The sequence below is a fragment of the Venturia canescens genome, chromosome 5 (assembly GCF_019457755.1).
Source record: "Venturia canescens isolate UGA chromosome 5, ASM1945775v1, whole genome shotgun sequence".
NCBI lineage: Eukaryota > Metazoa > Arthropoda > Insecta > Hymenoptera > Ichneumonidae > Venturia > Venturia canescens.
In genome coordinates this window covers 3,807,978-3,834,509 of record NC_057425.1, presented here as the reverse complement: position 1 = coordinate 3,834,509, position 26,532 = coordinate 3,807,978, and the positions used below count along the sequence as shown (strand labels likewise).

Genomic DNA, 26,532 nt, shown 5'->3' with positions numbered 1-26,532 from the left:
GAGCACTGACCACGACTGCTTCGCCTCTGGCTCGCTTTTGCTGAACAGTGTTTCTCCTATCTCCATGTAGATTTTACTTCTCTTCGCACAATTTAAAATACACGGATTGGACCAAAGTTTTCTTGCACAATCAGAAACGTTTCTAATGGGCCTTTGTTGAATTCTCGTTTAATCAATCACTTCATGAAAAGTTGTTTGTGAAGAAAGAAGAGACAAGGACGAAGCGAACTCGCACTTTAAGGGTCCTGCACCTTGAATCGTCTACGTTTCATAATTAATCTCGCATTCACAATCAATCGTTGGTTCAATTATTCAAACATCGAACTGTCCCTCCCTTCGTGCGTGGGCCTGCCGATGGAAAAGTCAGCCAAAAAGAAGAACTCTTTGCGTGAACGTTTGAGAAAAACTGATAAACTCTCGTCTCGACAGTTCAAACGCTACTATTTTTCAGTCGACGAAAATTCTGCTACGAACAACATTTCCGAGAGCGAAGATCCCAAAAAATGGAAAAACTAGTCCAAAATACTGTTGATCATATCAGGTTCTGACTTTCGAAAAGTAAACTGTAAACTTTCCATTCTCAATACTTGGCGAATGTTTCAGTAACGACTTGACCTGCTTGAAGTAACATACATAAACTTGCATTACACTGATATATGGCTTTCAATGAATTATCATGCGTTCGTGTCATGAATTTTCACGCGAATATTACCCGCGCGGTCCGCGATAATAAGTTGACGAGCGTCAGCTGCTTCTCCAGTGGCGTAACGTTTTTTTGGCCGATTCTATTTCAACATGCGTGTATTTTTACGAGTTCTTTTCGTGTAAATTACCTCAATCGTCCGGTCACGACGTTTTGTCAAGTGGTACAAATATTTCATCCGCGCGTAATATCTCGAGCTTTATTGTGCTGCCATGTAAAGTTGCTCCAGAAAAAGTGAATCCATTAGTCCTCATTTTGTGGATATTGCGACTATAATTCTCGAAAAAAACGCACAAAATGAAAGTTCATTAATCCTGATAATGAGAAGGTTGAAATTTCTTTTGTAATTATCTTTAAAGAAGCAAAAATCGAAACATCAATCGATTGGTCTCTGCGCAGCTTGTTCAAAATTGCATGCTATCAATCACGGATTCAAAGCTTCGGTAAAAAATTCGATTAAGAAAAGCTTCACTTTCCGGAGACTTGCTCATATAAAGCAACTTCGAAGGAATAGAATTTAAATCAATAAATCTTGTTTCACGCACCACGAAAGAGCACACATTTCCATTATACCCTGCGCGTGTACGCCAAAAAAGCGAAGATGAAAAATGACGCGCGATACTGAGATAAAATACTGAAAGGATCTTGCTCAGCTTTCGCCGTGAATAATCCTTTTGCGACACACCCACACACTTTTTCAAAAATCCTACGCGATACAACCAGCAACGTGACTTGTGAAATACCAAAGTAAGAGCAATTGAAACTGCGCGGATCTTCCGTTCTCTCCGCGCATCGGACCACGACGAGTGCCTCCCTTTACTGCGTTTCCTCTCTTTGCAATAGTCCGTTCTTTAGTTCCGGAGTTAGCGGATGAACTGCGAAGTCTTTCGAGTCAACGGAACACATTCAGGGAGCCGCTCACCACCAATGTAATTCGTGCTGAAATTCTCTTTACCTTTACCGCAACAGGAATCGAGAGCTTGAATGGAACATTTTTTTCCCAAGTCACCTAAATTAATATAGGAAAAACAATACTGAAGAGAGTTCGCCATTTTTATGAAAGATTTTGCGTGAAAATACATAAAAATAAAAGAGACTGGCCGAGCTGATCATCTGACCATTTTTTTATGTCTTTTGACAAAATCAACAGAAATTTTCATTATTGAGAGATCGATCAGCACTTTCAAAGTGTCATAAAGCATGGCAGAGTGACGCAAAGCAAGATAGGCGAAAATTCAGAATCCCTTGGTTTGACACGAAGAGATGAAAATATACACGCGAGACGAGAGGAGGATCAGATGGCAGACACAAACACTCTGAAACTTCAAAGTTTCTTCGTCGCCAGAGTGAAATTGTCGAAGTCCTCTGTGACTAAAATATCACAAGAGGCATTGACGTTTTGGCTTAGTTCAAGGTTGTGCCCAGACTGAAATAACGGTCTTCCGTATCCCGAGGATATTTCTATGAACTACCTTTTCTCGTAACATCGAAGTTTGTGGAGTTTAGGTCGCTGGCAACCTTCGTGAATTCCACTTCCTCGGGATCGTTCCTATCTATCGAAGCTGCAGAGAGAATGGAGCAGCGCCTTAACTCTGAACGGAACACTGATTTACGACTGACGCTGCGTAAACTTACAGTGACATTCGATTCAACAACACTTTGGCTTCGAAACTTTTCAATCCAGTTGCATTGTTATTTCGTAGTTGAGGCACCATCCGAAACAAAGTAATAAAAAAAAAAAAAGAAAATAACTTTCAAATGATAGATTTTGAAATAAATTTGCCATTTCAAAAGTCACTTGTCAGTTTGCTGCCGGAGTTGCCAATAAGTGTGCAAAACAAACAGAGCGATAGCGATGTAAATGAATCTTAGTTGAACCGCAAGAACGTCATTGCGTCCGGAACCGAAGTGAAGTCGTACACAGAACAACGATCGAGTCGAAAATTCTCAGAAGCCCAACGTTATTCTACCACGATGGTTACTACATTTTTTTCCCCCATCGTTTTTCACCTTCTGGGCTACTGGCAGTTTATCCATTCGGTTCTCCCGGTTCCCGGGAGGCTGCCCCGGAATATTGTCTTCCACAACTCGTCGGATGGAACATATATGAACGGAAAATTCGTGCTGATATAAGCGAACCTATTAGAGTGAAGTTTGAGTCAACTTTTGCTGAGCATTATTTGAGCAATAATTTTACTGATTTACAATAAAGATTCTCCATTTATTTTTAATGAACTCGTTTGAGTGGCTTCTCGGATTCACTTGTTATTTTTTTTGGTAAACATGTGAAATGCATATTTGAACAACTGCTTTATCCAAAAGCGCATTCGCTCGTGTTGCAAGTTCTTTCCAACGGTCAACATTGTATGATTGCGACCACCTATTCCCAAATAGGTCATTTCTTGGTCGAAGGGCTTCCAGGTGTTGGTCTCGTGCATGTGTTTCGTCACTGGAACCCTGAAATAATGTCAAACAGTTCAAATAATCGTAGCGAGAATAAAAATTAAAAAAATGTTGAAAGATCAAGATGTTCGGAACGGAAAAAATGGTAAATTTCTTCACATCGATCGATGTGGTCTCAAGACCTTTACGAAGTAATTTCTCAAGCAGGATCCGCCTCTTTGATCATTTTGAGAACTGGCAACAGCGAGTGTTTACTCACCCGTTATAGGCGAACGAACTCCAAAGATCTGTCATAATGTTGATCATCGTTTCATCGAGGTGAACCATTCCACCTCCGGACGCGAGATTAGTTTTCGTTGGTGGAAAAATGTAGAACAATTCGTCGCCGTGAGCCACACCGATGTCCCGATTTTCATGCAAAGTTCTCTCGGTTTCGCTGTTCGTGCCCCGGTACTCGAACAGATAGTAGTAAAAAGGACTTTTCATTCGATTCAAAGCAATTTGCATTTGTATGATAGCAGGGAGTAAAAAACCAACGTCGTTTACGATTCGCGTTAGTGCTTGAATGAGCTGGAAATACGGAAAAGGAGAATAGTCAAATCCAACTGATGGGAAAGTCAGCGCAACCGGCTTTGACTTTTCATATCACTCGAAATTATTCGACAGCATACTTACAGCATCCTTATTACTGAGATCGACATTCTTCAAGTAAAACTCGGCGATGTCCGTGCCCAGGGTCGTCGAATTATTCGTGTCGATGAAGGTTATCGTTAAGTATTGTAAAAATTTGACGACATCTTTTGCTACGAAGTCGTAAAAGTCCTCGTGGACGTAAAGGTCTTCCGCGGTAAATTATTATCGATTGGCATGGAACAATGAAGATTAAACAGTAAATCGAAACGCCGACACTGCAGAATCCTCGATTAGAAATAGCCCTGTCACATATTGACGCAATCGTATAATGAGCACTGATCAGTGATCGATCAAATGATTTAAGCCGCAACCGTGAAATTTTACAAAAATTATGACAGATCGTGTCAAGAGCTTACGCACATCTCCACGTGCAAGTAGATCGGCCAATTTCAAGAATTTTTTATCAACTGACAGAGTGTGTCAGCTGAAATGATTTTCTGCTCGTTTCAGAACCAACTTAATCGATTCATCTGAACGCAGGTTTTCGATAAGGATTTCGGAATACTCACGTGCCGATAAGATGAGCCCTTCGTCGGCCACGTTGCCAGATATCCACGGATAATCGCGTAATTTATTGCCGAGAAGTAATTCGATTGGACTTTCAGTGATAAAAGCGCCCTCGAGCGGTGGTTCATTGGTGGGTACCCAGGTGTTGAATTCTGTTGAAATTCCGCTGAAGATTTCCGTAGTAAGAAGATCGTAGACCTCGATGCGACGAAGACACTCGATTAAGACCTCCGAATCATTAGTCGGGCAACCAACGTGCTTTCCGAGATCGCTCGCGTATTTTTTGTGGCTCGATATATCGCGATATGCCCAGAAAGATAATGGACTTCCGCTCTGGGTTATGTATTGATTGAATAGGCCTGTTGGGGAAAACGTACCAAATTGATAAAACTGTTTCGGCCGGTTTGGGGTCATTGCTTCTCAATTAATTATCAATTATAACGTGTACTTTAGGGGACAGAAATTCCTCTAATATTGAAACGTAGATGTTTCGTGTTCGTGTTCATTCATCTCAACTCACAATGTCGTCCATCCCTTTTGCTATATATTTGATTATTCGATGACAGGAAATTTGTTTTACCACAAATTTGTTTACTTCGAAAATAAATTCTAATTCAATTTTCATTTTTTCTAAGCGTAACGTTCAAGCTTAAGGGAAGAAGTATGAAAATTTCCTCAGCATTTGATTCCTTCAAAAATATCGAGTAGCAAAATGAATAGCTGAAAATAGCTGAAAATAGAAAAAAATGATCCTGTTAACGAATAAAAACGAAATTGTTGAGAAGCTCAGCGATGCTTCGACGACCCGAAAGATCAATGAACCGAATTCCCTCTTCTATCTTCGTGTCCAATTCTCAATACAGCGTGACAAGTGAGCTGGGGAAGGCTAATAATGAGTGGCAACAAGACGCACGAACCAATACTGGCTTCAGACAAAGCATGAAGATTGACGCTGACGCTGCCAGCGCTCTGTCCGGCGAGTGTGATCCTCTGCGGATCGCCGCCAAACGCTTTCACGTTTTCATTAACCCATCGGAGCGCTAAGAGCTGATCTTTAAGACCGAAGTTGCCAGGTGCTGCAGCATCACCAGTGCTCAAAAAACCCAGAGCACCCAGACGGTAGTTCATCGATACGAACACGATATCTTTGTCCATTATGTACTGGGGGCCGACGTAGTCGGCACCTCCATGCCCCCTCGTGAAAGCACCTCCATGGATGTATACTATGGTCGGATACAAAGTCACCGGATTCGTCTGAAACGTTGTGATTGAAAGGATCAAATTTGATGCTTCTCGAAGGAACGGTAAATGGTTTTTTTTAACAAACCCAAACACATTCGTTAAGAAATTATTACCGAGGATTGAGAGACCTTGCGATTCATTTAAAAACAATTTAATGACCTCCCGGTATAGTCTGTGTGCCTCGACACTTCGGGTGAGCATTTAAAATCGAAACAAAATTTCAAAAAAATGTATCACTCATTTTTCCACTGAAAAAAAGTCGTTAACATACACGAAATAAGCCCGGAGCTAGCTCGATATGACGTTGCTCCCGGAGGCATTGTAAAGTGCAGTGTCATCGAGATTTGACAACGCAAGTTCGTTAAAAATGAACTCTCTGAAAACGGACACATGTTACGTTTAATTGGATTCAATTCAATTTTATTTGAAAATTGTTTTTTCTTCATATGTTTTTCTTCATGTTTTTCTTCAGGGTCGAAAGTTCAACATTCCTGCATTGGTAAAAAAAACATGCTCGCTGTGACAGCGGGCGCAAACATTTTTTTCACCACACCTGCCCCGAAAGTTCAACTTTCCGAAATCGGAAGGTTGAATTTTCGGTGCATGTCTGGTGAAAAATAGTATACACTCCACGGAAGTGAAATTAGACCACCTCAAACCGCGTGCTTATCACCCTCGCCTTCGGCTCGGGTGACAATTCTGCCCGCGGTTTGAAGTAGTCTACTTTCCCTCCCTCGGTGTGTAATATACTATTTTTCTGCACACCTCGGTCGAAAGTATAACATTTCTATCGCCTCGGGCATTGTGACGCGCAGTGCAGGAATATCAAACTTTCTGCCCTTGTAGTGTAATATACTATTTATTTTGATGCACTGCATACTTTGTCGCTTTCATGTCAAAGATGCTTCCTACGTTTGTATACTTTAATCGAAAGTTATTAGTTCGCACTGTCAATCACGATAATTATAAATAATTTTTATGAAATTATATAGATTAGTGCCCAAGTGAATTTGATTTATGTAATTTATGTTAATTAACGCGATGCAATTTCGTGCACAGATTTGACAACGTCCGAACGTTAATGAGACATAAATATTAACAAAGTTTACCTTCGGCGTGTACACGTTCAAATATAAACAGTCTTCATTGCCGAAGGCTTCGCCGCTGGATACATTCAGTTGAGGGCATCGATTACCTTCTTCGTCTGCCACGAATGTACCGTTCCATGAATCCGCCGGCACAGGATTTTTAAATCTGTTTCAGTGAACACCGTTTAACGATTAATCATCGGGCCTGCAATTTTCACTGTCAGAAATCACGCTAACGAAATATCCATAACACGGTATTCCGTTTGTTTTGCGAGAGAGAGAGAGAGAGAGAGGCTTCGCGAGTGCAGAATATCGCGATATTTTGGTATGAGAATGAAACGTTAAACAAACTAAAACAAACCAACGACCACTCAATGCAACAATGTCTGAAAATCACAATTTTATCGCTCGAAGCTCGTCGCTTGTTTTCCCTAAACGAATGTATCGACAAGTCAACTGTTTTCAACGCACTCTACAGTGAAATAGTAGATTTTTATATTGACAGAATTCGCAATACCTGAGCTTGTTGATCGGTGGTTGGGCATAAGGGATGCCACGAAAAGCAGTAAAATTTCTACCCCCTCTCGAGGTCAATGTGTTGCCTCGTAAATCCCCTTGCTCGATCGTAACGCTTTTATTTTCCACAAAACTTAAGCACGAAATTAATACAAAAAAATGCACCGAGCGGAGACACTTTTGCCTACTGGCCATGACAGTCAACCGTAAACTACGTCCAGTTCTACCAACGCTCGAGAACAAACGATAATTCCTAACTCTCCGGAGTCTTTTTAAACGTTCGGTAACTGATAAGTTTACGTATGGACGAAAATGACGAGCAGAGCGAGCGACTACTCATGTCACAAATTTCGTTTATTCCGACTCACTTCGTTTCCGATAAATTGAACAAGGGACTCAGGAATTTTTCACTTAGCATTGTCGAGAACGTGATTTTTCGTTTCTCGATACTCGTCGAGGCTCGGTAATTTTTTTATAGACTCTTATATAGAGAAAATGATAATAATTTTTGCCGTTATATTGGGGTGGGGGTCAAAACAACGAACGATCAAAATAGCGAACAGGCATTCTGTATATCTATATATGCATATATATATAAAAAAACGGAATATATATACATATATTCCGTTTTTTTATTTACCGAGCCTCGACGAGTATCGAGAAACGAAAAATCACGTTCTCGACAATGCTAAGTGAAAAATTCCTGAGTCTCTTGTTCAATTTGCAACAAAGTATCGTTCTACGTTTTCAACGATTCGGTAATCACGGAAATAATATTCCATTCTATATCCAAGTGTGTCCATCGACATGTTTTCTACAATACCAACAATGCTTTTTGCAGTTTGCAACAATATTTTTTATCGGCATCGTTTATTACAGAGCACGTGCTGTTTCACATTATGGCATTTTTTGTTATCACAGGCACACGTGAAAAAGAAACACATTAACGCTTTCAGACTTGCGACGCGAAGAGGATTCCGTGCAGATAACATTTCCCGACGTGTTCAATCAGAAAAAATTGTTCCTCCGCGTGCATACTTCAGTGTTTTCGCGCACAATGAAAGATAAACTTTGTAGAGTGACCTCCATTATTTTGAGAACGTGTTAACGTTTCATTTCAATCGACACAGAGCTGACTGGATCAAGGTTGCCATGACATTTGAGAACTGGAACAAGTGCAGCTTCTGTACTTAACTCCCGTACCTGAAGTATCACTTAGACGAATAACGATCCAGGCCCTCGTGTCAGATGAAACTGTACTTGAGCCATAATCCGACTGCGAGTGATAAATACCATGATAAAACTTTAAGAGCAAAAAAATTTGTTAATTTCGAGTGACCGAGTAAATGTTGCCTAGAAATTCTGAGTCCAGATCGAGGATTCTGTGGGGTCAAATTTATCGTAAATTCTCGACAAAAGGGCTCGATTCATTCATTCAATTCCAAAGCTGTTGTCGACGAATTTCAGGAATTATATAAGGAATAAAAATGAACGTTTGCACGTCTCGAAATTTCTATGAAATATTTCACTAAAAATCGGAAAAAATGGATTCCGATTTCGACATTACGGAACCGTTTGAAGGACGCATTACTAGAGCAATGAACGGGATATTCTTCCCATCGTTACGTTGGCCCATGGTCCAATAAAATTACAAAAAAATTACGAGAAAACTTCAGCATCATTTTCAATGGTGGATATGAAATGTTAGTTTTTTCTATTCGGAACGTTTAAGGAGCCGATTTCAAGTTTTATGGAAGTTCACACGCGGCTGATGGTTTCCATGAAACAATGGGGCGAGTGTTGAAGCAACGCGCTCATAGTTTTCAACCAATATCTGTCAAGCTTTCAGAAATAATTTTCTGTTCGTAAGTTTGAAACTTCCGAGCGTCTTTTGTCTGATTTTCCTCCATGCTGGTGGAGGTTCCTCAGAGGGATTTAGAGATTGAAAAAAAGTCATTTCCTTATAAAGATAAATTTATCGATGCGCGAGGAATGTTACGAAGTTTACCGTGAAATATATTTTTCCACGAAAAATGGCGTTTCGTAAACTTCTTCAATTTACAGTGTAGAAGTTTGAGGAAAACAATGCTTTTGGAATATTCCCTACACGTTCGAGCGCATAGTATAATCGTTCGTTGTAAAAACAACACGTTTGTCCACGGTCCATGATAGAGAATGGGGAATTCGTAAATCAACAGTAAACGCTTTGGCATAGAACTTGAAAAATTTAACAGCCAACAACGACGAAGGAAAGACTCTAATCTGTCAGTTTGCATTTAAACCGCTTGCAAATGGGATCAAGAAATGCAGAAACTCTGGCGTACACGTGACGATAAGAAAATGTTTGTTTTGTTATTGTTCCCACGTGCCAGCCTTTCTTCGCATAATTAAATACCATCGCATAATTCAATGCTGTGCCACATTTCAAATTTTTCGTGCAACATTCGAGAGTTGTTACATAAATTTTAAGGAAGAATATCAGTGTGAAAATAAGAGCTTGGGCACAAAAGAGCTTCTGTGTGGTCCAGGGATAGCAGACTAATCGGCAAGAACTTGTTTTATATTAATATTTAAGTTGCATCATTCGATTTTATCCTTTCAGAACGTTAAACGTGTTTTTCTCGAAACCATGTTTTTGGTTGGTTTTTGTTGGTTGACAGCATAACCCTGTCAAATTTTGTCCAATCGAATTCATTCAAAAAGGATTCTCATCAGAAAACTTATCGCTATCGTCGCATCGTAGATTTTTTTTTTATTGTTTATTTTTTTTTATTAACAATTTACTGCAAAATTTTTGTGTAAAATTCGAATTTTTTTTTAAATGGCCGCCATTTTTTCCTAATCAAAATTTTCAAATTTCCTACGATGCTGCGATAGCTATGAATTTTTTATCTCAAACCGCTCCGCTGTTCAATAAAATGTACTAAAAATAAAAAAAAAAAAAAAACATTTCCTCCTATACTTCATTACTTCAATAATGAATATATGAAATTTCAAATAATTTGATCGAGCTGTTTAAAAAAAAGAATTCCCAAAAAAATACCTCATTTTTCAGCCTGTCACACTGATATTCCCCCTTAATCGCAACTTGGAATAAATTCTTCAATGAAATTTCAGCATTGCTTATAAGATATAATTGACTCGATGAAAATAAATATTGTTGAATTAACACAAAAAGAGAGTCGAGACGAAATATTTTAAGGAGCAAAGAGAGCTCGACAATTCTTATGAATAATTCGGGTGCGAGAGAGCTATAAAATCGATCATGAATCAGAGACGAGCCCGTGGTTAGCGGAGACGCTGCAACAAAACGGCCTTGGAATATGTTGTCCGGATAATATATTACGGCACCGGTTACATGCCTTCGTTCCTTTCCCCTATCTCAGTTGCAGTAATCGCAGTAAGTAATTGGCCCGAAAGCAAGTGAAAGTGCGGCGAGACGTTGAAAAAAAGAGAAGCGGAGCCTAAATCGCGTATGAGAAAATATGACGTTGCCAGTTTTGGGCATAACATCGATTTTTCACCGATGCTATAATCATTCAAAAGAATTATTAAGCGCACAATAAATGCATCGAGAGCAGTTCGATAAGATCACCTATTTTCTCGTAGTATTGTTCTCACGAGTGAAAGTTACTTCCCGGAGCATTGATCATCGTCGGTGCTGAATAATTATTTCCATTACTGCGACTTTGGCACTATTTCCATTGACTTATTAGCCACTGACCCTCCGACTATGAGCCCGAAAAAATACAAATTCGATTATTCCGGGGTGGAACCTGTCAAATTTATCACGAATAATTACTTTTTCCGCACGGTAATGATACCAATTTTGTAATGAAAATTCACTTCCGTCTGACACGCATAAATGCACCCCGAAGAACGCTGGCACGAGATCAATCAATAGTATTTTGTTCAGCAATAGATTTGACTTTCCCCTCCGAAACGGAAGTGCTCGTGCGATAAAGACTCCTCGATCAAGCCATTATTTACGAAGGAAATTTAGCATCATGGATATTTGAACTTTCATAGCACTGCGTGCATCTAAAGTTTGTCCGAAAAGGGCGTCCAAAGTTTCTAAATGTGTGAGCTAAACACACACGCTCGCACACACGCAATGCCAAACACATCCTGACTCGTAGCTCATGCATAAATAATTTGTTGAACGAGATCTCGATGAAGTCTTCTTTTGGTCTCGTTTCTGTGGAGTTGGCTGCACCGGAGAATTTTTTCAGCAGTCCACACATTAGCATCACGAAGAGAGAGAGAGAGAGAGAGAGAGAGAGAGAGAGAGAGAGAGAGAGAGAGAGACGAAAAAGAGAAAACGACGAAGAGGGACTGCGCGCCCCTTCCAAGAACGATATATCAGTGAATCGTTAATCAAACACTGCCCTATACTATAATACAATATTGGGTATTTAACTATCACGAGCTCCTGGCAAAAGAGTCTCGTTCGTTAAATCCTTTCGATCATATACCATTCGCTGCCATGTACTCCTCCTTTTTCATGCTATTTTTCAAACAGTTGTGCTGAGCCTCTCGAAGGTTCTCAATCGAGCTGATCAAGTATTTTCAATAGATAGGATGGAAAAAAGATTAAAACTTAAATCCAATACCTCATTTTTATGGATATCGTCACCAGGGGAACGTAAGTCACTTGATTTTCATATTTATTTCATTCATACTATTCGATTCGGTCCAATTAAAACTTTCCTGGAAACGCGAATGAAATTTTCTCGTGCATGGCAGGTGATTCGATATTAGAGATTAATTTGTGATCAATCAATCATCAGTCTTTTAATAAAACAATTTTACTTTTTGGAACTGATTTGGATAATTAAAACTCTAAACAAAGATACGATGAAGATTTCAAGCTCGGTTATTCGAGAATAATGACTTTTATCAGCATGACAAAGTTGAACGAATACACAGGGTGGAATGTGTCCTGTCGCTTATCCCAGTATAGTTTAATCCCAGAACACACCCGGTCGGATGAATACAAACGTATAATTTACTTACGTCCAAACCCAAGAAGTTTCACAGCTAAATGTTCATTTCTTTGAGGCTCTGAATTTACAAAGCATAAAGTTTTCCTCGGCGTTAAGAATTTGAAAACAGTTCGAAACAATGTAATCTCGGCTGCTGTACGAGGCTGAAAGTTTCAATGGGGAGCTTACCTCAAGTTTGTATCTGTTAATGAGCCTTCGAGAAACATTAGATGTGCTCAAACCGCCTCTTTTTCTCACCACCAGGAGATATCACAAGTCCGGCCAATTCCTCACTAACGGGAGACCATTTCGAGCAGTTCGAAAACACGTTAGCAAAGCCCACAAAGACCACAAGATACACCTCGCCTCGATATCTTTTCTCGACTTGTTTTCCCCCTCGCTTTCCTGTCCCGCTGCTGCTGCTGCTGCTTTGTTTTTTTCTTTCATCTTTTCTTTTCGACTCACGCAAGTTTCTCACTAAGATCCACGCCACTAGCTAAATTCCAATGAAATATCGACGAGCTCGACATAACTCATGGACGAGGCAACGTTCGGCCAGCGACGTATACTTTTTAATCGAAACCCTATCAGACATCAATGCATTTTCAATCGGCCACTTTTCAATAGCCACTAAACACGAAACACTAAGATGGATGCTAATTATAAAAATAAACGAATACGAATTCGGAGATAGCTTCGCAAAATGAGATGAGCACGAAAAAAAACGATGCAAATTAGTGGCTCCTCGGAAAACTGGAAAAATTTGTGCGTTTTGGGGAAAATCTTATTACGACTGAATCGCTGGACAAATGAAGAAAGAAGTTGGGTCTGAAGGTATTGGAAAAATGAAGGAGACGGAGCAAATCGTGGAACGAATAGCGCGTTGCATCAACAACGTCGCTCATATTCTCGCCACTTAATTTACTCCTCGCTGCTTTTACGAAGAAATCTCCAAAGTAGTTAAGAATGAGCATTACTTGAACTTATTAAGGACGTTGACTCGTACAGGAACCTCAATGATGATGTCACGCGGCCTCTACAAAATCACGGTGCCTCGTTATGTAAACTTTTTTAACGATTCTAGATGAAACATTGCGGTAATTCCAGGTGAAATTCTTCCAGGAACCACACTTTCGGGAACTCCTGCAAATCATTTTTTCAGAGAACTAAGCAGAAAGAAGATTTAAAATTTTTTTTTGTTCATTATAAGAGTTTGGAGTCGCCAAATAATTCGGTTGCTGAAATCAAAATCAGAGAGTGAGCATTTTCAACAATATTCTTTGAGAGTTCAAAGAAAACTTTGAAAATATTTCTGAAGAAAAACATTCCCAAGAACAGAATAAAATTACAGCAGAAATTGACAAATGCATTGGTTTTTTGATTTTTATTTTTTTACTTTTTTCCCACTAATAAAAATAACGGAATTTTACTCTCGTGCGTTTTCCTGCGAATAAATCGATTAATTGCGAGCAGAAATGAAAACAGCCTTAAATTTTAATTCGTTATGCAGAATGTACAGCGACTTCGGAAGGTCGATCAAAAGCCTGTGGGTCTCGGAATACGATAAGTTTATGTGTCCGACTGAAGTAGAACGTCAAAAATTCCGTTAAGATAATTTGATCTCCATCCCCAGCTGCTCTCGAACGATCGTCCGAAATTCCTGTCATAAAATTTGACCTGATCTCGAAAACGAAGAAAAACAAAAAGTGAGGTTTGATATTTGCGTTGGATCGGGAAAATAGAACGAAAGTAGGTTATGGAGCGACCGAAAAACAGATATTCGCTTGACTGAAATTAAAGAAACAATCGAAGTTCAATTATTCAAATATCCATCTCCGTGAACGTGCAGTTATTCATATGCTAACGAGGATGAAATGTTTTTTAATCACAGCCCAAGTAAATAATGGTTGCTTTGAAAGATTGAAAAAACCTCAGTTCAAATGGTTTGAGCTAAAGGAATAAAATTGAAATAAAAACCTCCGAGGACTAATTATGGTAAATTAATATTAATTTACAAATGGAGGCGATGAGAGCGTTAAGGAGGTTCGTGCCGTTGGCAAACTGCGACCTACTCTCAAGAGTTGTCGGAGTGTTACGATCATGAGCTCAAAAGTTGAGCGATAAAAAAATCACGACTCGTCCCTCGTCCCTTCCACTTGGCTCGGTGCACAAGCGGCGCAGGCTCGCGAGTCCCGGATCCTTTGGTGCACCGGGAGAATTTGAGATTGCATCATAACGAAGAAAGGCGATGCCCGCGAGCTCGCGGTGCGTGAGCGTCGTGTTGTCGGGTCATCGCGTAACATTTAAGGCGCATCCTGCTGGAATATTACGAAGCGACATTGCTCGCGAAGGGGAGAGAAGAAAAAAGAGAGAGAGAGAGAGAGAGAACAGAAAAAAAGATAAGAAGAAGGTCAATCCAAGGCGAGTGGATCGTGGCATGTGCAATTTTCTGGACTAAATGTGGGCGGTTATCCTCGCCGGATCGTCCACGTATGTTGGCGAATGCCACACGTGTCGCGACGAAAAGTTAACGCGTCGTTACCTCCTCCAAGCGTTTATAAAACCTCACTGCATTATCCATCCACTACTCATCTTGCATCTTTCATGTCCCATCTTCGTCCTCGTTTCCCTCTGCAACGGTGGCTCGTATACTGGCAGGCTCATCTTCGACCTAAATGTACCTGTCCATTATTTCATACGGACCTTTCCGAGCACTCCTTAAACGGATAAAAACATTTTTTGTACGCTCCTCTTGATACACCGTCCGTTTTGAAACCCGTGTATGCTATTCGACATTTTCACACGCGAGCTGTCCACGGAATCATCGGCAAAAGAAGATCGACTTATTATCCGATGAAGCCTGTTTTCCAACCTGCTTCAAACCTTCTCAACAAGTTGATCTCTAACGTGGAAAATGATCCGAGATGAAATCGAATGATGCAATCGTCCAAAGACTAGAAAAAATGAATTCTTACCAAAATATTTTATAAACTTGAAATTTTTGATGAAATTAGTAGAAATTCTTATCCAGGAAAATTTGATCTATATTCGAGATTGAATCGTTGACGACTCCAAATGAATTAATATTCACGACTGAAATCGCAATCACTAGTTTCAATTCGCTCGTATTCTCCGCTGGGGAGTATTTCCATATCAGTATTTATTTAAGCATCTTCTCACAGTAGGACGATCGAACGAAGCTTAGCAAAACACGCATGCAGGAAGATTGTAGCTGCAATCGAGGAGTCAGGATTTAACTGTTTCAACAACCACCGGGAACGCCGATGAGTTTCGGCTTTGTTATCCCAAGTCGATACTTGGGAAGTGGGAGGTTATCAGCTCCAAGTAAATATTGTACAAAGCTCTGCAGGGAGTCGGACAACGTGTTGCAGGAATCTACCCCACCGGAGGGTACTTTTCGAGCAGGAGGGTAGTTCGGGAAAGCTGCAGGATCAGCACAGGGGAATATCGATTGGTTTGGTAGTTTTTTTGACACGTGCGCGATGTAAAGCGCGCAACATCAGGGCTTGCGCACTGAGGGTTAATTTCCTCGAGATCAGGAGGATCCTCGAATCCGAGTAAACGAGAATGGTCGACCAAAACAAACGCCGCGTCTGCCAAGGGATGAAGTAAAGGTGCGCCAGTGGCGCCTTGTAAAAAAGTAAAAAATAAAATAAAATAAAATAGTTTATCGTCGTCTCGAATCGAGAATCTCAAGTCCTGCGAGGACTGCACGGTGAATAAATAACTGGGTTTCCTCCGTGAGTGTTTTATTCTGGCAAAAATGACTCCAGGATTCGGTCACGATCCACTGTCAACCTACAACATAACGGTTCTGAGTGAGTAATCGTTAAACGTCGCGGTGAAAGGTCACGATTTTTCTTTCCCTCCGCCTCCTTCTATTTGATTTTATCCGTTATTCGCACCGCGAAGCAAGATCCCGAAGTGCATCGGCTCTCCGTGCACATTCGTCCTAGAAATATAAATTCACTAGTTCGAAAATATGCACGAACACGCACCACTCGCGTACCTACGCTCGAGCGGTGCATCCTTCTCATGCTCCAATCTTATTCATAATTCAAGGTAACGCTGCTCTCTGTCTCTGGCAACAACCTCAGCATGTTCTTTTTCAATTGGCCAATTTCTGCTTCGCCCTCTCGTACTCTGCGCCCTCGTCGAAGAAAGGAATTCTATTTATGCACTCGGTCCTCATCGTCGGTAAGTTCTCCGAATCGTTTATTTCTATCCATTTTTTCAGTAGTTTTATCCTGAAATTTGGAATAAATCAGCCGTGGACGTCAGGCTGAACGACTCGTCGATGCCTGCCAATTATGAATTCGCATTGGCACTCGACCATCGATCGCTGTCATCGATGATTTATACTCTCGAAGAATTCATTGGATTAGAATAAATTTATGTGATTTTTCCGTGTCATGCTTGCGTGCGTGCTCCAAAGGGTTCATACTATTGTCCGGATGGGCTTGGCACGTGATCTGCGCTCCCGATATATTCTCGTGGAACTTTGGCTTCCTGCTGCTCAACATTGGCCAATTGGTGTACATTGTTTATCAGATGAGACCAGTGAAATTCGATCCCGAACTCGAGGAGGCTTACCACACGCTCTTCTACCCTTTCAAAGTAAGAGGACACGCGGGCACGTTTGTTTTTCAATAAGCTGTCATGAATAGTCAATAAAAAAAGTGAAAAGGACTGTTTAAAAGTGAATTATCGAGAGCCACTGATCCCACAACTGGACGCCTCCGTTCTTTCATTTCAGGTATCGAGACACCAATTCAAGAGGCTCGCGTCCCCCGAATTTGCCACGATAATGTCATTGCACGCTGGCGAAGCTTACGCGATGCAAAATTTGACCAGAACCGACAGACTGGGTTTGCTTCTCAGTGGCAAAGTCAACGTACTCAGCGATACCAACTTTTTGCATCCGATATTGCCATGCGAGTTTTTGGACTCGCCGGAATTTGAAAGTTCGCGAGCCTCCGTAGACGACAAGTTCAAAGTAATTTATGAAGCATGCGAATTAACTATTGCAGCAATCATTTTAAAAATCGACTCTCCAGTTTTCATTGTTACTCCTTCCGTTGATCTGGACTTTTTTTTAAATTATTTTATTTCTACTCATTATTTTAAATTTGAAAGAGATTTAGACGTGCATGAGTATAAAACATTATGAACATTTGATCCAGGTGTCCATCGTCGCAGCGAGCTCTTGCAGATATTTGTACTGGCAAAGAACTGCACTGGAATACTTATTAGTGAAGGAAGCATATTTGGCAACGGTTTTAACGACTCTGGTTGCTCGAGACATAGCTACTAAATTGTACGCTATGAACAATAAGGTAGAATTATAATTAAAGTCACTTTTTATCCACAGTTTCAGCAATCCATTCATTTATGTTTAATCATTTATATGTTTAATCATTTAAGGTATCTAAAGTATCTAATGATTTAAGGTACCTAATTAGACGGGCAAAAAAAGACTATTTTCACGAATTTTTTTGACCGGTATAAATCATAAATATGGATATAAAAAGTGTTAGGTCTAAAAAATAGACTCTTAAAATACAGACATTTTTTTTTATATTTATTTTACTCAGTTTTCGTACAGAAAAATGGAGGAAAAACAGGTCTAAAAAAAGATGGGTGTACGCTGTTGATAAAATCTCTGGAATGGATGATCGGAGACAAAAATAAAAATGCTTTCAGATTCGATACGTAAATAGCTATGATGCATATTACACGATTATTGATGTTTTCAAAAATGACAAAATGGCGGCCATTTTTTCAAAAACTACGAAAAAAGCACGTTTTTTTCATCGTTTTTTGCAGAAAAAAAATAGTTCCGCTGAAAATTTTAAAATTCGTACAATATGCTCTATAGTTATAGTCATAACGAACATGTGATAAAATTTTGGTAAGGATCGGTCGAACAGTTTCGGAGATTTCATCAACGAGCCGTCCAAAAACGTAATTTTGGGAAAAACACGTTTAAGGAGTTTCGGTACAGGCGATACAATGTTGCCATGTTAATCCATGCTAAAAAAATTCAAAAATTCAAAAGTTCAGAATTTTATAAAATTTGGTGAACATATTCTTTAGTGCCAAATTTGACGACACAATTTTTTTAAGATTTTTCTTCTACACAGTTATCGAGTAATTGATCACTAAAGTTTACGTGTATAAGCATAGCGTTTCCATATATATAGGTATACATTCCGGGCATGAGAAATCTGCTTTAATGTGTAATTACTCAATAACTAAGTAGAAGAAAATTTTGAAAAAAATTGAGTTTTCGCACTTGATGTTGAAGAACATTATCACCAAATTTGATCAATTTCTTAATATTTTGACTTCTACAGAAGTTTCGGTACACCGAAACTCCTTAAACAAAGGCAGATACGCGGTACCGCAGTGGGCGGTGCGTATTAGCGCGCTCAGACAGCCAAGTAAACGTCGCTCAAAAGTATACTTGGACTGCTCAGATCTTTAGAAAATTTAAGTATGATTCTTTTGAATATTTATATACTTTCGAGAAATGCCATAAACGAGAAAATGGATTTTTTGAAAATTCTTACCGCAGCGTAGAAAAAATAACGAACAAAATGAAAAATGTACTGAACAGTAATCATGCAGCAAAATACAGTAAAATGGATATGCTAGCGAATCTGGAAGGAAAATAAACAACGACTGATGTCTCGTGTGCATGTTAGATAGTTACAGATAAAGGTTCCCATTTGGATATAAGACTGCCCTCGATAAGTGCTGGATTAGGAATAAGCGGGGAATACCGTAGTCCGAGAGCCTCGCGACAGGCTCTTATACGACGCAAAGACACGAAGCTTGCTTCGAACAATGGTGAGTGTCTCGTTCGTAATGGTGCGATGAGAAAGACCGTTGGGATTGTTGGCGATTCGCCTAATACGTTATTGACATTTAAAAATGATGCGTATTCCCAGAAATGGGATTTTTAATAAAATTCAAAATGTTAATGACCGTCTTGTGTTTCGTGGGGTCCGAAGTGAGCGGTGCGAAACCGAAGGATCGGCCTTTGAACAATCTGACGAAGCTCGGAGCCCCGAACATGGAGCCACTGCCAGAATTGCCTTCGTGCGACGATCTCGCCTCGAGCGGAGTCGAGAGCTGGCTCGACTCATCGAGCAAATATCACAGTTGTGAAATCGTCGATGATGAATGACGAACAGCCTCCGTCGATACTCTCGGCTCGCGTGACGATTGTTCCTTGGGATCGACGAGTTGAGAATTCGACACAACGTCGTTGCTGAAAATGACCTGTCCATTTTCCAATAGTACTGAGGACGGTGCTTTCATTGAATGGACTATCAATTTCAAACGTTTCATCGACGAATACGAAAAAAAAAAAACAAAACATTTTCTGACCTGTATCAAACTATTACATTGGGAATTGAATAGAAAAAATAACGAGAAAACAACAAACGAAGACATTGGAAATGAGTTGCGAGATTGCCATTACAAAACGCATGGCTGGGGGCTCCATTATTTTTTTATTCCCAATATTACTTGTCAATATTTGGGATATGACGAGACACAGACATGGAGATACCTCCGTGAATGTCTAAAAAAAAAAAGTAAAATGTTCAAGGATTCTTCTCGAGGTTACACACAGGAAGATTCTTCTCATGCAATAACGATCATTTCGCTTGAGAAAATTGAGTTGTTATAATCCACCATGATCAAAGGCACCAAGAATTTTGTTAAATTTCGCGATCGAACGTTGATTCCTAAAAACGTTGAAGGTGCAAATAAATATAATTCGTCGATTTGTATAAAAATTGCATAAATTATGTATTTCGACGTGAACTTGATGAAATTTGCGTATCCCGCACACCGTTCGATTCCATTCGTTCGGCCTATGCGAAATTTTCCCGTTTTCGCGACGAATTAAGCTCTTTTTCACGAACCATTTACTTGCAATTTTTTCTCCAATATTTCGACGAACATAGCAATAATGGGAATTTATACGATGATGAAAAGCGTTGTTTATCTTCGGGTTAGTTGGTTATACACAAATTATAATTGTAATTATATCTTGTTGTAATAAACGTTTGAATAACACATCGATCCTCGGCTGTTATTTAATCGCATGATTTTTCAATACCGTGCAAAAACCTCGATTGATAAAATCTCGAATTTAAATTGGCTGAAACTCTGTCACACTCTAATTAGCGACATTGTATTTGGCGTTCAATGAATCATTCTCATTAATTAGTTCTGTAACGCCAACGAAAATTTATATAAACGTCCGACAGATGGCCACGATTTAATCAGCCGCGTATGTACAGATTTATTACGACTCTCATTACATATATTCATACGTACGATAAAGTTGTCGGAGTTCGACGACAATTACGCATACACTTATGGAGCGCACAACATTTCTGTTTACATAATGCAGGAAATGCCAAGTTTGTAGCCTCGGAGCATAGGAAACGGAGGTCGATGGACATTTAGCTGAGACGAGCGTGAAAATGACGTCATAAAACGAGTTTATCTTTGTGCATATCAAAAACGCATCTGCTTTGGATGGAATCAGCGACGAATTTAACAAGAATCATTATTCTGCGTTTAATTTATGGGGCTTTCTTGGAACATCGAAATTTGACAGCGACTTTTGAAACTCGAAGTCCAAGAAATGGAGGAAGATCGGAAATCTGCATACTCGGATAAAGGCCTCGATGGGATGAAGCAATTTTTGTTTAGATGGGAAAAAACCACAAGAACAGACGGTCGAAACGCACGCTCGGTTCTTGCAGAATCTCTATAAAAAGACTTCTATCGTCTTATTAAATTGTGGCCATGGTCCAAATGCAAAGAGCTCCGTTCAACGGAAGGTCCGCTGCAGCTGACATTTTTTTGTCCGGTTCGCGACTGTTCATGATTCATTGCGATACATAAACGGAAGGCGGTGCAATTTATATTTGAAAAAGGGAATAAAAATAAAATAGGATGCAATGAATTTCACGGCTCGCGTGATATAAGGCTGCGATTATTGTCATCCGGCGCATCGACTATTTTTCCACTTTACGAATAGCCCGTGTCCACTGTGACAGGAATCTTCGCGGTTTTTCAAGCGAAGTTGGGCGACCCACGGTCACAGGAGAATACACACGACGCGTCCAACGCAAAAGGTGGCAATTTGTAATAGCCGTGGATACACCCAAGTTCCCTGGCACGCCACCAAGCCTCGTTCATCTCTCGCTAACCTCAGTCACTGTAATATTTGGTCGATAAAAAAATGTACTCGCTTCTGCCATGATCGCCGATGAACTTTCAACAGTTGCATTCGACTCGAGCTCCGCTCAAATCTTCTGGTCGAAAGCTCAACACGAATGTTGCAATAATTGTGATCGTGACAGCGTGAAAACAAATGCACTAAAGTTTGACCAGTGAATTTCAACGAAATATCATTTCGAGGGATTTTGATTAACAAAGAAAAAAGTGCGAGCATTGAAAGTCATGTCGCAGCTAAAAACACTGGTGCACAGTTGGGAAAAAGTGCTTTCGTTGTCGGAGAGAATTCTCTTTGACGTTAATGAAGTGCCGTTAAGGGCTTACCAACACCTTTGAAATTAACGAGAGCGAAGCGTCGAGAGCGAAACGAGTTTGGCATGGGGGAGTACAATCTCGAACTTTGCAGGAGGTCAACATTACGGTTCGGTTCGATGTAATAACAAGCGCGTCGGCACGCTTAACTCGTGAAAAGGGTCAAAGAATCGCATCGAAAATTCGATGGCGCCGTGGAGAGAGGCTCGGATTTTTTTTTTCTTTATTCAACCAGCAGAGAATGACGCACGAGAATCGTCAATTTTTTGTTGAACCGACGCTGTTGTACCTTCCAAAGTGCAGTTCTGGGAAAGTGTTGAAAAGGATTAAAAAGAGAAATATTTTTTTCGAGATAGTAACAACCGGTGCCGGTAGAATAACTCTTTTGAACCCGGCAACCGCGAAAGGAGATGGGAGATCCGAGGGTCTGGTCGAGCAGGCTCGCTCGGTCTCGTTATTTATGGAAAGTCTTATCGCCCCGGATGAATCTCTTTCGAGCGTCGAATGTGCCATGTTGCTCGATATACGTATATATTCCACTGGGTTGAGAAGGACTCGTGAAAAGAGGTGGAAGGCGAACAACGGCCATTAGAAAGATCGCTTCATTCTGCACTAGAAGCCGCAGAAATCGTGACCCGATTATCCAAGTCTGCTGGGACAATAAAATGCCACGTACCGCATCGAATCCCTTCGATATTTCAGGTTTTTGTGTATGCGAATACAAGCTCGTCATTGGAATTTCAACACTCGAGGGCGTATCAAACGATTGAATAAAACTGCGGGGAGGATCGAGAAGTTGAATCAGAAAATGTTTGCATTCCACTCTCTTGATAGAAATTTATTTATTTTCATGGGGCTCGCAGTAACTAAAAAATGACTGCCACACGATACAAAAAGGCAGAATGGACTTCCGGATTTTAATAAAATTTTACTAGAAATCCATAATTCCCATTAAAAGCCAAGGAAGAAATTTCTTTTTTAAGGAAGATCATATACGTTACTTGTGATTCAAAAAAGAAATTGAAATTTTGCTTTTTTGATGACGATCAAAGAAACGAATAAAAATTTATTCTGGCAATTATTAAAATTATGTGTAACTTGTTTGTTGTGATTAATCAATTTTTAATATAATGATAGGGGTTAAAATACTTTTGTAGTAAAATCGTTTTACACCGGTAACCAAGCTTTCTCAAGACATCTTTGATATCTAAAAACATTATATTTTCTTATTCTCGTCTTTGGCTCTTTAAAGTTGGGAGGATCTTGTTTCGTTAAATCCAAATGGTCGCCTATGTGTGACCCTTAAAAAAATGAGATTTTCGTTAATCATTTTCTCGACAACTAAGTGGTAGATCCTATAATAATTCCAGGAGTAGTCGCACGCTGTAGATTTCTGCATATTTCCAAATTACAACTCTTAAAGTTGGATTTTTCGATTTCCATTAGATTCGCGTGAGCTTCTGAAGTCAGCCCATTTTTACCATCGCTCTGCGTGGGTTGACAGAGCCTTTCATTAATCGTTCAAACTGTCTCAAAGAATTTCAATTTCGAAAATTCCAAGTGAGGTTAGGTGACTAATCCATACTCTTAAGGGCCGGAGATCACACAATTCGAGAAAGTTATCGCCCTCCTTCGTTACTGACAATTTTGGACCCAAAATTTCGTCAGTTACGAAAGGAAAGCTTCATAAAAAATGAGAAGAGTTTGCTGTACGAAGATGGACAGAGGACTCGATAAATTCGATCAAGGCGATAAGAGTGCGATAGTTCAGGAGTGAATAAATCTGAGTTGATCGATGACGCAGATAAGATCTTGGTTAGCTCGATCAAGTACGAAGGAGCAATTGAACAAGGCAATTAACGTTTGAATTCTAATCAGTTTACTTGATCCTAGTTTTTGTGAAAAGTTGATGTGTCGGGGTGTTAGCGTTGCACGTAGAGCACCTGCTTCCTTTGCAAACTAAATCGTTGAGAATGATTGCGGTAGGTAAATTGCGTTGATACTGGCCATACGTGGCAATGTGGCTTCAGGGTTGTATCTCATGCCCGCCCTTATGTGAGGGGCTATCGGAAGAGCATGTATAGTTGCTCGAGTAGCTGGAATAGTTCTGCACCAAGTTTGCCTCTACAAATGGCAAGGTCTGGCTTTGCTAGCCTAAGTTTAGCGGGGTGAGCGATGGCAGAGGAGGAGGATAAAAGAGACAGCGAAAGGGAGAGGGAGAGTGGAAGATTGATCTGCCCTAGCGGAAACCTAAGGTCGAAAAGGCATCTGCAAGTGTAATCGACTAACAATTCATATGTATGTGTACTCATACATTTGGTCACTGTAGAGAAGGCAGTATTTATACATGAGGGATCCGGTCCTTTTGCCCACGACCCCATTACTCGGCGCTCTCAAGGTTCTGATTTTCATCACCATCAACGTTTCATTTTCCTCTTACAGCTTCAAAGCTCGTTCCTATCTGATGCCTCACACCAATGACAGCTAAAAGAAACCAAGAACTCATGTAGCAAAGAAATTTATAGCTTTGATTTCTGAGTCGACCAGGATTCCATCTGATTTCTCCTTCGCCTTTTTCTGCCCACGTTAGACCTGAGTTCTCTTCTTCGGTTATATCTCCGGGCTGGATCGTGAAAACTCGTCGAATTTCTAGCTGAAGCTAGCTGCGATGAGAACCCGATCGTTGGGAACAACCAGCGAATCAGCTATTTCGAATTAATCGATAAAACAATCGGGGGGCTGAACCCAGTCGACCTTGGCTCACGGTAATTAAAAAATGAACGAAGGGTCATTAGCCCCTGGCAGAGACGCAGAGCAAAGAGGGCACTGTATCAATGAGCAGGGTGTTGACCACAGTGTCACGCACATGAGGTCACCACGTGTCTGAGTAGTGTCCAATGCTCCCGAACACGCGACACGATCTTCTATCTGTCTATTAATAAAAAGTAGCGATATTTTCTCCCCTGGAATTCCTATCGCGGAGCGTTATCGGGGCGCACGCCGAGCGAATTGCACGTTGAATACATCGATGTCATATAACTCCGACAGAGTTGCTCGAGGATAAGTGAAAGAATGAAAAAAAAAAAAAAAAAAAAAAAACTAGTGGAATCCAACGAGACTCGGAGCTTTATGGCATCCATTCGCATTAACGTTAATGGATCAACTATACCTCTGCAAAGAAATATCACTTCGAGCTCGCACGAAGAAACAAAAATACTCCAATAATAATAGCTTAACTGGAAAACGGTGCGCCATTGCACCCTCTTGGTGGACAGGAATAGATTCAAGTGACACGCGGAAGCTCGACGCAGATAGGAGAGAAATTCTGTTTTTATTTACACTCCAATGTGTGCGGATGAGGGTGCGTGTCGAAGGGAGTTGATAATGGTCCGACGACTAGACGGGCTGCATGGACTAGCGGGCGAGAAAAAGACAGAGAAAACTCCGCTGCCACCTCCGCGATGCACGGTCATTGCTATCGATTTGCGAAATCAATTACTTAACAGCTGCCAGCGGGTAAGAGCAGAAGAAGGACGTCGCGACGTCTTTATAGCCTCCCCATGGTAGCGCGGGATGACTGTGTACGTGCTTCTTCCCAGCCTTTCTCTCTCTCTCTCTCTCTCTCTCTCTCTCTCTCTCTCTCTCTCTCTCTCTCTCTCTCTCTCTCATGTGAGTGTTATAAGCTCGACTTTTTTCAAGTGTTTACTAAACGGCAGAAGCAACCTATTTTACTACTGGTTTGTAGGGGTTGTCATGCTCGGTGTTGTAAAAAAATTCCATTGAAGGGGTTCGGATTGTGGTAGGACAAGTTTGGTAAGAATAAGTCATTTTTTTTCTGCTTCATTACAGGTGCTCGAATTTTGTCAATATTTTCGGAGTTTACGCTCACGAGGAAATTAGCAGGACGAGGTCATAGTGGGAAACGGGCCGATATATCGGGAATAACGAATTGATTGAACCGCCGATTTCTACGATTTGGACTGAATAGTATTCATCGAAACAGAATATTTCGGATTCGATTGCCATCCGCGAATTCGAGTTACCAAAGAATTTTTTCCTACGATTTTTTTCCAACCAACTAAATTGCCTTCCACAATAGATTTCTCACGGGATGATTTTTCTCTGTAATTTTTGCAAAAGAATGATTTTTCAAACAATGAGCTCTCTCGTCGATAAACTAATTTGAGAAATTTATTCAACGAGCGACGGTCTCAATACTTCGTGCATCGTATACACACGAGAGACAAGATCCCGAGCCGTACATTTTCGGGTCGTAAACCTTCGGCGGACCCGATGTATAGGCACACGATGCACGCGTGAGTGTGCACATGTCTACACTGCAAATAGCCCTCTGGTCGTGTGGTACAAGAGGAACGCAACAGTAGCGGAGAAACGTGGGCTGTCAAGTTAAGCTCGACAACGTCGGTACCCGGAGTCTGCTCTTCGTGTGTACATCTACATTCCACCTATGTATGCGCTAAGCTCTGGTAAATGTGAACCTACGAGAAGAAACTCTTACAGCATCCTTCTTGTCCGACGTGAAACTTTCATGAGTGCACGTATCTCTGGCAGCTCCATAAACATCAAAATATTCCAACATCGTATCACGATCCTATTTTGAAATACAAATATTTTCAATTATACCTCGAGCGTGGAATTTCAACGATTTTTTTAAAACATGAAAGCCAATTTTGTTTTAGTAATTCATCAATTATTGTGATTTTCTGTGATATGGGCATGCATCGATCTGCTTTAGGCGTGGAAGCTTCGAGTGGAAAAAATTGAAAGATTCACG

General features: G+C 40.4%; 2 protein-coding genes across 2 annotated transcripts; one reads left to right on the top strand and one right to left on the bottom strand.

The window, feature by feature from the left end:
• Positions 1-2,903: 2,903 nt before the first annotated feature.
• Positions 2,904-7,526, bottom strand: LOC122411072 (juvenile hormone esterase-like). Its single transcript, XM_043419595.1, has 8 exons — positions 7,521-7,526; positions 7,154-7,439; positions 6,658-6,802; positions 5,224-5,560; positions 4,309-4,665; positions 3,782-3,945; positions 3,366-3,676; positions 2,904-3,160 (listed from the first exon to the last, which is right to left on the bottom strand). The coding sequence occupies exons 2-8, from the start codon at positions 7,345-7,347 to the stop codon at positions 2,962-2,964; spliced, it is 1,707 nt and encodes a 568-aa protein (XP_043275530.1). The 5' UTR covers positions 7,348-7,439; positions 7,521-7,526; the 3' UTR covers positions 2,904-2,961.
• Positions 7,527-15,705: 8,179 nt separating this feature from the next.
• On the top strand, positions 15,706-20,255 carry LOC122411106 (popeye domain-containing protein 3-like). Its single transcript, XM_043419651.1, has 7 exons — positions 15,706-15,976; positions 16,221-16,355; positions 16,594-16,775; positions 16,915-17,154; positions 17,342-17,494; positions 18,866-19,010; positions 19,175-20,255. The coding sequence occupies exons 1-7, from the start codon at positions 15,922-15,924 to the stop codon at positions 19,348-19,350; spliced, it is 1,086 nt and encodes a 361-aa protein (XP_043275586.1). The 5' UTR covers positions 15,706-15,921; the 3' UTR covers positions 19,351-20,255.
• Positions 20,256-26,532: the final 6,277 nt, after the last annotated feature.

Bases quoted from the DNA above. Each gene is read 5' to 3' on its own strand.
- LOC122411072 (XM_043419595.1), bottom strand. From the start codon at position 7,347: ATGGCCAGTAGGCAAAAGTGTCTCCGCTCGGTGCATTTTTTTGTATTA. The intron at 6,803-7,153 runs GTATTGCGAATT...TCACTGAAACAG, and splicing joins CCACCGATCAACAAGCTCAG to ATTTAAAAATCCTGTGCCGG. The intron at 3,161-3,365 runs GTGAGTAAACAC...ACATTATTTCAG, and splicing joins AGTTCGTTCGCCTATAACGG to GGTTCCAGTGACGAAACACA.
- LOC122411106 (XM_043419651.1), top strand. From the start codon at position 15,922: ATGACTCCAGGATTCGGTCACGATCCACTGTCAACCTACAACATAACG. The intron at 15,977-16,220 runs GTGAGTAATCGT...TCATAATTCAAG, and splicing joins CTACAACATAACGGTTCTGA to GTAACGCTGCTCTCTGTCTC. The intron at 17,155-17,341 runs GTAATTTATGAA...CATTTGATCCAG, and splicing joins CCGTAGACGACAAGTTCAAA to GTGTCCATCGTCGCAGCGAG.